We start from the raw sequence: 11035 nt of genomic DNA on the forward strand, positions 1-11035 counted from the left end.
GTAAACCATTTAAAGCTCTTCAGAGGGTGAATGATTGAATGAAATGTTAATCCTTCTACCAGCTGTTGCTTTGCTTTTATGTTTGTTTGTTGTTAGAACTTTATAAACATTGTGTTTTACTTGCATAATAGCTCCCCTCTCCTCCAACTTGATGCACTAAGAACTCGTGGTTTGGACCCGCTTGTGCCGCCTTGAAGTATCGGCCGTCACAAACCCCGATCACCCGCACTCCGTAGCCAAAAGACGTGAGTGCTCTTAATTTCCCACTTGTGTTGATTCGTGCTCACATGCCCCATTTCGCATTAAGGCTTGCGCTCTTACCGCCAAAAGTCTAGAGCGCGCCGCACGTTCCGGTGCTTAAAAACCTGGACCGTGACACGTAGTCTCCAAGCTATGGTTTTTACTCGACAGGGTCTTCTTCAGGACAGAGTCTGCCTCATCTTCCCAGTTTTTCGGTCTGGATGTTTGCGAGGAGCTTCTACTGAGTCTCTTAATATTAGTCTCATGTAATTTTTTATGGTGCTTGGAATGCCATGGATAAAATGCAGTGTAGGTGCTGGTTGGATCTTTTTAGAAGTACGGTCTAACAGGTTTTAGGTGGGAGTTCTCGAGCGTGTCAGTCCTCATATGCCCTTCAGACAGATTGAAGTTGCTGGCTGTTTATGGGCACTTCGAGTTGCTAGTCGGAATGGTTTTCTTTACCTCCTTATCTACTCTAATTGCCCAATTTTAGCTTCCCTTCTGCCATAGGACACCAACTCGACTCTTTATCATTTAAGATTTTCTACTTGCTAGATTTGTGAAGTTCCTTATACTCATTGGTTGGATGTGAAGGCTCGTCAAAGACATTTTCTTTATTGATCCTTTTAGGCTTATTATTTGTGTATGTTTATTTCATAGTGCTTGTTGGAAAAAAAAAAAACTTACACTAAATTATTATTCCTTTTGCTGAGAGAATATCATCTTCAAATAAAATATACCTACAAACCTTCATTTGTGACCATTAGGCTAATAACTCATTGATTGTAAATATTGTAATTACTCTTTCATAAAATAGAATTACTGCAAGTACTCTTTGTGTGAGGTATTTTTAGTTCACTTTATTTATACTTATACTAGATTAATAAAATTAAGTTCAAATCTGATTAGATTAGATTGATTTAAATAACTTCAAATAAGGTTAGATTAATAAAAATAAGTTCATATCAAACGTAATCTTTTTATATGATGTTTTTTATTGCTAAATTTCATTAATTTCGTAATGAAAAAAATTATGAACATTACATTAGATAAAATATACATTATTACGAATCAAACAATACCCTCACTTGATAGATTTTTCTTTATAAATTAGGGTACATATAAGATAAAAGTTTAGTCAAATTAAATAATCAGATTAGTTTAGATATTAGTAAGTTCAAATTAGATCAAATAAAAGAATTCAAATCGAATTAGATAAGCAAACTATGCATAGCCTTCATGGAAAAATTGAAAAAGTGAGACACTCATCTTCAAATTAAACTTTAAAAGATCATGTGAAATATCAAGTGTGTTGGACCAGGCCAAAGTTTTGGACTTTTCCGGGCAAGTGATCGGGTCGTGCTATAACGTTGGACGGATCGGGCCTTCATGACCCGTTTTTTAATAAAGAAATTTTACTTTGTTTAACCTTTTTTGGTAGGGGTGAGTATGGGTCGGATACCATATCATTAACACTATCGGTTTGGATACAGTGGCGAACCCACATGTATTTATTGTGGGTCACGTGACAACCTATTATTTAAAAAAAAAAAAAAAATAAAAAAAATTTAGCACATTTTCACGGTTTTACTCCTTCACTCCTTCCTCTCTCTCAGTCTCTCTCCTCCCAGAGTCCCAGTACACGGCTTCCTCTCTCTCTCCTCTATTGAAGCGTACTCGAAATTCTCCATTGAAGGGGCTTCTGAGCTTTCTCTCCTCCACGGATCCACTGAAGCAGTCTCAAAGGTTAGATCTTCTTTTTCTTTGATCATTGACCTAATTAAATTAATTAATAGTCACTATATGCTCAATTTAGGATTTTAGGATTCTTCGAAGTTGGATAATTGTGGGTTGATAATTGAGTCAATTTTGGTTGCTAAAATGCTAATGTGTTGTAGGGTTTGGTTTGTGGAGCGTACTCGAAATTCTCCATTGAAGCGGCTTTTGAGTTATGACTTTCTGAGCTTTCTCTCCTCGACTCCTCCATTGAAGGCTTTGAAGTAGTCTATAAGGTTAGATTTTGACAATCTAGTGTTATTGTGTTAATCGTGTACTTAATTGTCTGCCACTGAGTATATACTCAATTTAGGGTGGTTTCGGTGGTGGTACAGGGGGAGGGGGTGGTTGTCGGGGCTGGGCTGGGGTTGGGGAGTGGCTGTCGGGCTCACGGGCTGGGTCAGGTACTCCGTACTCAGGTGGGGAATTGTTTGATTAATTTGCATCAATTTCATGTTCAGCGAGGTTGGAAGGCTTGGAGGTGTGACAGTCATGGAGTGGGTTTCATCAATTAAGGAGAACATAAAAGACACATACAGTGGTGGGATAGTTTTTGGAGTGTAGGGTATTTAGATAAATCGAAATGCATGGGTCTTACCTTATTAGGACTCAATGTCAGGTGTGATTACATTTATTAACTCAATTTTATTTGTCTGGAATTTTGAGATTTGTGATGGTTTGTGGATTTTGATTATTAGTGTTAAGTTTAGTGGTGCTTAAGACTTGTTTATTGAGTTTAGGGGTTGTTTAAGGGTGATTTTGGATTGTTGTTCTTGATAGTGTTAGTGTATGATTGGATTTGAGTTGAGCTTTGTTGATTGATTGTATGTTTTGGTTGGTTTGATTTTGATGCCATGTTAAGCAATGTAGTTTGGGAGATTCGATATCAGCTATTATAAGTTTATATGATTTAATTGGAGATTGGAGCTTGATTGAAGAACATGTTGAGAACATAAAGGTTTTTGAGATTTTTAAGTATGGGAAGTGATTGGGTTAATGAAGTATAATAAAGTGCTGGTCTTGATTAATGGCTGTTGCAGAAGTTTTGGTCCTAGAGGAACTGTTCTTATCAAAAGGATCCAAGAAGAGGACTTGCAATGGAGAAATTCTCACCCTTGTTAGCCTAAGAGGGGTATTCCTTCTTTCTTCTCCTTTCAAATTATGTAGTCAATCTACTTGCTTATTTTTGTTGATTTTTTTTTTGTTGAATTATTATTTGTTGTTCGTTTACTGTTCTTTTCATTCAGAGAGTATAAGATATTGTTCTTGTTTGATGATTAGAGTTGATTTTATTGATGATAGATTTCTCAATTATTAATTTATAATTGATACGGAAAAAAAATGATTGGCATTGAAATTGTTTGTCAATTTTTATTGAGTTATATGTGGTCGGCAAACGTTGGTGACACACTATCCGTTAAATCCGTTAAATCCTGGATCCGCCACTGTTCGGGTACCCAATAACCAATAACACTAAATATGATATTCATTAACCGAACCGATAATTTTGGGTACCCGAATTTTCGAATCGGTTATCGGGTGAATAAAGAAAATTTATACTTTATAATCTAGTAATTATGATATCAATCAAAACTACTTTGCAAAATTATCACATGATCATGACCAAATTACTAATAATATTACTATCCATTTAAATTATGAAGTGATTATGATGTAAAGTAAGGCCCCGTTCACTTCACCTTATTTTTGCTGAACTGAAATTACTTTTATTGAACTGAAATTACTTTTACTGAATTGAAATTATTTTTGCTGAAGTGAAATTATTTTTGGTGAAATGAAATTAATTTTACTGATTCTCTTTTATATTTCTTCTTTAAACTTATTGATTTTTACCGAACTGAACTTATTTTTACCGAACTGAACTTATTTTACCGAACTGAACTTATTTTTACCGAACTGAACTTTTTTTTACCGAACTGAACTTATTTTTACCGAACTGAACTTATTTTTGCCGAACTGAACTTATTTTTACTAAACTGAAATTATTTTTACTGAATATTGTTATTTTAAGGTGAAGTGAACATGACCTAAGAGTTTAGATTTTGGATAAATAGATTTAATTAGGAAAGAAATTGAAAAAAATTGCCTTTTGGATCGGATCAGGTAATCGTTAATTTTAAAATGATACCTAATTAACCGTACCCGATAATAAATTATCGGATCGGATATCCGAACCGTTATAATTATCGGAACGGGTACCCTAATTTTCGATTTGGGTCGGATTTTCAGGTTTTCGATTTTTCGGATAAATTTGCTCAGCTCTCGGACCTCTCAAATTTTTGTAAACGGCAATTTACTCGGCCGTCTGTATTCAGTTAACCAGTTGTTCACAAATCACCCGTATGCAGTTAGGCAAATTGAGGTTCACAAAATATAAATTAGAGTAGTAAGCGACCCCATGAAAAGTATGGAACGACCGTCGGAGCAGTAGGCGACCCCATTGGAGTATTAGGCGATCTGCTGGCGGGGCAGTTAGGCGGCCATTGAAAATTCGAGCAAGTCAGTTTATTGTTTTTCGTTGATTTTGATTTCACGATTGATTATTTGGTATACGATTTTTTTTTATTATTCGATTATTCAGAATTTGTTGTTTCCCAAATTCGATTGTTTTTAATAAGAATAGATTAATGTTCTGTGTATTTCTATTTGGCTGCTCTGGTTTCGATTAGTTGTTGATGAATGGGTAATTTGTCATTCAATTTTCGGATTTTGTTGTTTCCGTAATTGGATTGTTTTTTATGAGATTGAATTATTTAGTTGGAGGTGTTTCTTCAAATTTGCTTACTTTTTGCAGCTTCTAGGTATTAATTTCTCATATTTATTCTTATATCCTTTTCATTGTTGTGGATTGAATGGGAGAAGCTAAGGACTGAACCTTAAAGACTGAACCTGGTGATGTTAAGAATCAAGGTTATAATATGTATGTTTTTAAAAAAAAAAAAAAAAGTCCCACTTTTTCAAAGTTATCTTTCGATATGGTAGTTCTTTTGAAAGTGGAGACACGCTTATTCTGGGATAGTTGTTTTTCACCACTATTAATCTATTATGTATTATTTTGAAAGTAGAGACGCCCTATTGAAATGGCCAAGTTATTTGTTCAGAATTAATCATGTTGCTAGTATGAATTCGATTGATTCATGTGGTGAATGGTGATTAATTGTTTGTTGCTTAGAACACAGAGTTCACAAACTTTCCTCTTTATTGTTATTGGAGAGGAGAAGTTATACATGATTGTGGTGATGTTACATACAAAGGAGGAGAGCAGAAATTTGCATTTGGAGTTGTGAGGTTGTTGGTGAATATGTGATTGTTGATATGTATATATATGTTCATATTATTTACTCTATATGCCTATATGATGGGCAGATCTTTTAAGGGTCAGCTAACTATTTTTTTGTAAAAATGGGTTAGGGCGGGCCTTAAAAGGGTTATTGATTTAATCCTTGTTTTGTAGTCCTAATATTCTCACTCTCACCTTCTATTTCTACCTCTGCAGTTTCTCTTGATTAATCCTTCATCAAATTCGAGCTGATCACATTCAACAAAATCAACATATTCATTTCCTTTATCCATTCGTCAGGTTTGTGCTTTTTTTTTTTTTAATTTTTTTAATTGAAATTGGATTTGATTCGCAATTTTGAGGAATTATACACAATTGTATATTATTTGTCGCTAACTTGACTAATTTGAGCTAAATGCAAATCAGTTATACATCGTATTGTATTTGACAAGTTCAAGCTAAACCTAAATCAATTAAGCAATCAATTTGACACATTCGACCTAATAAGTGATTTAAATATGATTTTTATGAAAATTCATGTTTTTGTTGAAATTTATTGATGGGTTTTGTTGGGTTAAGTCCTCCCATGGTTAAGATGATAATAAACAGGGTTGAACATGAGTTTTCCCCATCTCTGTCCTCGTGTCCTTAATCTCTCCCAAAATTCTAATTTATACAGAATTGGTAATCTGATTAACTTTAACTTACTTAGTTTAATGTTTGCTGCTCAATCGAGTCCTTTTAATATTGGTTGTAAACTCTAATGTTTTGCTCAAATTCTTTTGAATTTTGGTTATGTATGTTTAAGGTCGTTGCTCTTTATGATCTTACATATTGTGTTTGATTAATTTGCGTTTTTTGCTGGTATTGTCTCAAGAGAATAGTTGTGGAGTAAGTCATCTTTAACATGAATGACGTGTTTTCTTGAATTTTCGAGTTGTTGTGTTCATAATTGGTACAAAAAGTGTGGTTGAAACAATGATATATATATATATATATACAAGTATTAAATTTCTGAAAATAGGATGTTTATGAAAGAAATAGTTGGGCCTTGAGGAACTGCTGTCATATTTTGAATTGAGATATGTTATTGTACTGTTCTGTAACTATATTGACCTTTTTTATCTGATAAATTCACATATTGACAGCAACAACTTTTTTCATGTAACTTTAACTAACAGTAATCAGCAAATTAAATCACAATTGAAGTTCAATCAAACATCTTAAAGTGCATGCAATTTTCATCATAATACTTGTACAAGCTAAATCAGTGACTAGTCACAAAATTGAGTTATAAATTATGAATAATAAGATAGAGCTGAAGAAGAATTATATACAGAAGAATGGCCATAAAGTATAATTGAGTTAAAAAAAAATTGATGAGGGAGATTTGAAAACAGATTGATGATCTGAATTTCTTTGGACTTCACTTTCACTTGCTCCTAAGATAGCATTTTGATTAGCTGACATGCACCTTATAGATTGATGATCTACCATGGTATGTAATAGGGTAAATGTGTTGTTCTCTTGATGGAATGGGTTTAATACTTTCAACAGAAGTAGATGACATGCTATTTAATGGTATTAAAACGAGGGGCTGTACAATGTGGCTCATTAGTTATCAGTACAGCAGATAATGCTGGTGCTGCATACCATCTCAAACATGGGAGCTGGCAATTTTCTAAAATAGAGGAGTTGTGATTAGCCATATCATTTTCTTGTTTAGTATAATTATATGTTTAGTCATATCATTTTCTTGACCCAGGCTCTTTCCTATTGTTCTTAGGGGGGGAGGGGGGAATCAATTTTAGGTTCGAGATGAGCTGATGAGGTTTCAGATTTTATATTCGTCTTTTATGGTTCAAGATTGTAGTGCATTGGTGCAATTTCTTTTGAAAATGTATTGTGGGGTGATGTAATCATGTTTTGTGGACTATTTGATAGCTAAGTTTAGAGTTTGTGGTGCTCTCTAACTTCAAACTGAATACTTTATTATGTTGGAATATGATTATCTTGTGTATGTCTTAATTTCTGGTAGAATCATCCAATCCCTGATCTAATTTTGAATTATGAAGAGTTCTTAGAAGAATTTGATGTAAAAAAAATTGTTGAATCATAAAGGATCCTCTCTCTCTGCAACTACACCTTTTAACTGTGAATCATCCTCGCATGTGCTATGGGACTGTTACTCAGCTCCTGCCTTATGAGGTTATCTATTTAGGTCACAGTTGCTTTCACAAAGATTTAGGTAAGCAACACAATTTATTGAGTTTTGGGGAAGTTGAAAAGGATCTATTGTGTTTGTGTTTCATGACATAGTCTGGGTAGAGGTTGGGCTTTTTTAGGGGGAGGGGGGGGGTGGTTGGGAGTTGAAATTCTAAAATAGTTACTGACCGTGTTTATCTTAGAGACTGGAGTTGATTAATTGTCCTTTGTTTCCTGGAATTATGCAATTTGAATTGTGAATGTTATTTTACTCCATTATAAGTAAATTAATTGAGTTTTATTGTCGCAGATCATGAGTACAAAGGAGGAGCCACCAGCATCATTGCCTAAACTTATGACACTTAACAGGGGTTTTAAATTGGTAAGTATTTGAGGTTGGTTGGTTTTAACATTATGTGTCAACCTAAATAAACACAGGCTTTGCATTGGCGCATTGCTCAAGATTATCACTTTGCTGCTTATGTGTAGGCTGAGCAGTGGGTTAAAAATATGCCTGGAGATGAGGAGGCAGAGGAGACGGAAGTGGAAGCCAGACCTGCTAGGTTAGTGTTTTGTTCCCTTAATTCATCAGCCATTTCTTACACCATCGTCTATTGAAGAGGAAACTATAGAGGAAAGTTGAATGGAGTACTGGTCAGTATTTTTGGAAACTTATTTCAGTTTGTTTGTTTGTGTCTGTAGGCTTGGTCTAGGGGCAAAAGTTCCTCGTAAATCCCAAGTTGAACCTATATATGACCCTGTTGAGAGGAGATTACATAAGAAGTTTGGTGCAGGGAGAAAGAAACCTGCTGGTGATGAGGATTCTATTCCACCTCCGAATAATGAAGAAGATAATGGTGATGAAGATGACGATGAAAATTTAGACAGTAGAACTAATTCTTTTGCAAAAAAGAGACCTGCTTTTCCACCCACAACACCACAATCAAAGAAGAAACATAAGTAACAAGTGATATAAGGTGTTTCCTTATTGCAGTCTTCCTGATGTATTCTAATGATATATGATAATCCTTGCTTTAATGCTAATTTTTTAGACAACTTCCATGACTCACTACTTACTGAATTATTTGGTAACAAGCCTCCTTGAAGTGAACCCAAGGGGCCAAGGGATCTTATGCCCTTTCAGAGTTTCAGGCACCTTTCGTTTCTCCCATCCGCATTTGTTTGATTGTCACCGTTATTTTTTACCCAAGGCATACATAATTTTGTTGTTGAAATCATTAAGTTTTCTTTGTACAGAAATATAATAGCAGTATTTGATTAACGATGAGTATATATGAGTACAAAAATATCAATATATATAGAGAATTTTGGTTGAGTATAAATTGATAACATAAATAGATAATGCAATTTGCTTGATTTAAAACGCATTTTAACATATTTGTAAAGGCATTTGCTTGAATTTTTTTTTGTTTTAATCCTCTTTCTCTTTTGATTCCCGTATAATTCTCTCTCCACTCAAACTATAAACCCTTAAAAAATTCCCCAAATTTCCCCCAAATTATAAACTTCTTCCTTGATCATAGAGTTTCCCCAAATTAGGTACGCTCTTAGTTCCCTGCTTTTCTTAATGATTTTGGAATTCAGATTCTTAATTGAGTTTTTTTTTTCTTTTGCCTCTTGTTTTTGTTTTACTATATATGCCTTGATTTTTTATTTATTTTTTATTTATTTTGCTGATTTTGTGGTTTGAATTTTTTAATTTGAACGGTTGAACCTGATTTATGAAACTTTATTAGCTTTCGGGTATGATTATATTGAAATGGGTATCCTTTCTGTTTTAGGAGTAGTAGAAAATGATAAAGAACTGTTCTTTGTTGATTTCTTCTTGTGATATATGTTGCACATTAGGTGTTTGGTAAATTGCGTGAAAGAGAAAGATGTTTGATGTGCAAATTGTTTTAGTAGTTCTGTAATTTCTGTTGTAGGAGATCGACAGATCGTATGAATGCTGAAGAGAAGTTTTTTTTTGCTGGGATTCCGTATTTCAGCTAGAACTTTAGATTGAGTATTACATGTATGAGTTGGTGGAGTTCTGTTATTAGGAGATACGTGGGGACTGAGAAATCGTCTGATAGTAATGGCAATTGGGGCTGTTGTAATTGTTGGGTTTGCATTCCCTTTATCTCCATCGACTGCGAAGCAAAAGGGCAGTTGGTGCATTACCAGGAGTCCAGGACTAGTTTTGTTGAAATTTATGTCTTTGATATTATAATTTAGGGTAAACGTTGTGTATTATATATGTACGCATTGTACTGTCTATGGTGACCATGGATACCTTAGAGGCTGGTGTAAACTAATTGTCTTTTGTTTCTTGGAATTGCGTAATTGAATCGTGAACATTATTTTAGTCTAGTTTTAGTAAATATATTGAGTTCTATTACTGCAGATCATGCCCAGATTGATGACACTTAATAGGGGTTTTAAATTGGTAAGCATTCTGGTTGGTTTCTTGTAATATTTTGTGTCAAACTAATTAAAGATAAGCTTCACATTGGCATATTGCTTAGTATTATAACTTTACTGCTTATGCGTAGGCTGATCAACGGGTAGACCTGCTAGGTTAGTGTTCCGTTGTCTACATTCATTAGCCATTTCTTAGAACATTGCCTATGAAACTACAGGATGAAAGTTGAGTCAAATACTCATCATTAGATTTTTGAAACTTATTTCAGTTTCTTTCTGTGTTTGTAGGCTTGGTCTAGGGGCAAAAGTTACTCGTAAATCCCAAGTTGGACCTATACTTGACCCTGTTGAGAGGAGGTTACATAAGAAGTTTGGTGCAGGGAGAAAGAAACCTGCTGGCGACGAGGATTTCATTCCACCTCCAAAGAATGAGATAGATACTGGTGATGAAGATGACGACGAAAATTTAGATAGTAGAACTAATTCTTTTGCCAAAAAGAGACCTGCTCTTCCACCCACAACACCATAGTCAAAGAAGAAACATAAGTAACAAAGTGATACAAGGTGTATCCTTATTTTTTGCCCTGTAGTCTTCCTGATGTATTTTTATGATAATCCTTGCTTTAATGCTAACTCTTTCGACAACTTCCATGACTCGCTTACTGAATTAATTGGTAGCAAACCTCATTGAAGTGAACCTAAGGGGCCAAGGGATCCTGTACCCTTTCATGCGCCTTTCGGTTCTCCCATCCGCAGCTGTTGGACTTTGTCTCTGTTATTTTACCCAAGGGGTACATAATTTTGGAAATTTTCTAGTCTGGACTTGAACTGTAGTTTTGATTCCTCTGCGAGTGGCGTTGTCTTGTATTTCATCTCGTTGTTTAGAGTGTAAAAAAACATACCGAGTGGCACCAAATGTCCAAACCACCTTGAGCCACTTCATCAATCCTCGTTAGGGTGTTAATTATATAGCTTTTTCTTCTTTTTCGTTGGAATAATTTAGTCTTCTTTTCATCCTCATTAAGGTGCTAATTATATAGCTGGCCCAGGTTACTCATTTTAAGTAACAAAGTTTGTTACTCAAGTGGC

General features: G+C 34.6%; 1 protein-coding gene across 8 annotated transcripts; it reads left to right on the top strand.

The window, feature by feature from the left end:
* Positions 1 to 1633: 1633 nt before the first annotated feature.
* LOC110737153 lies at positions 1634 to 10600 on the top strand. 8 transcript variants are annotated; one of them, XR_002514347.1, is made up of 10 exons: positions 1634 to 1986; positions 2139 to 2252; positions 3057 to 3148; positions 4267 to 4536; positions 5534 to 5617; positions 7833 to 7904; positions 8012 to 8085; positions 8225 to 8499; positions 9469 to 9971; positions 10235 to 10600. XR_002514347.1 is itself a non-coding variant. In XM_021917529.1 (8 exons), the coding sequence occupies exons 6-8, from the start codon at positions 7836 to 7838 to the stop codon at positions 8484 to 8486; spliced, it is 405 nt and encodes a 134-aa protein (XP_021773221.1). In that variant the 5' UTR covers positions 1663 to 1986; positions 2139 to 2252; positions 3057 to 3148; positions 4267 to 4584; positions 5534 to 5617; positions 7833 to 7835; the 3' UTR covers positions 8487 to 8848. The 8 variants fall into 8 exon arrangements, 5 of the variants coding, with proteins under 5 accessions (XP_021773221.1, XP_021773218.1, XP_021773220.1 ...); XR_002514346.1 differs by lacking the exon at positions 9469 to 9971 and having other exon boundaries at positions 1649 to 1986; XR_002514348.1 differs by lacking the exons at positions 8225 to 8499; positions 9469 to 9971 and having other exon boundaries at positions 1643 to 1986.
* Positions 10601 to 11035: the final 435 nt, after the last annotated feature.

The sequence above is a fragment of the Chenopodium quinoa genome, unplaced genomic scaffold (genome assembly GCF_001683475.1).
Source record: "Chenopodium quinoa cultivar QQ74 unplaced genomic scaffold, ASM168347v1, whole genome shotgun sequence".
Taxonomy (NCBI): domain Eukaryota; kingdom Viridiplantae; phylum Streptophyta; class Magnoliopsida; order Caryophyllales; family Amaranthaceae; genus Chenopodium; species Chenopodium quinoa.

Bases quoted from the DNA above. Each gene is read 5' to 3' on its own strand.
- LOC110737153 (XM_021917529.1), top strand. From the start codon at position 7,836: ATGAGTACAAAGGAGGAGCCACCAGCATCATTGCCTAAACTTATGACA. The intron at 7,905-8,011 runs GTAAGTATTTGA...GCTTATGTGTAG, and splicing joins TTAACAGGGGTTTTAAATTG to GCTGAGCAGTGGGTTAAAAA. The intron at 8,086-8,224 runs GTTAGTGTTTTG...TTGTGTCTGTAG, and splicing joins GTGGAAGCCAGACCTGCTAG to GCTTGGTCTAGGGGCAAAAG.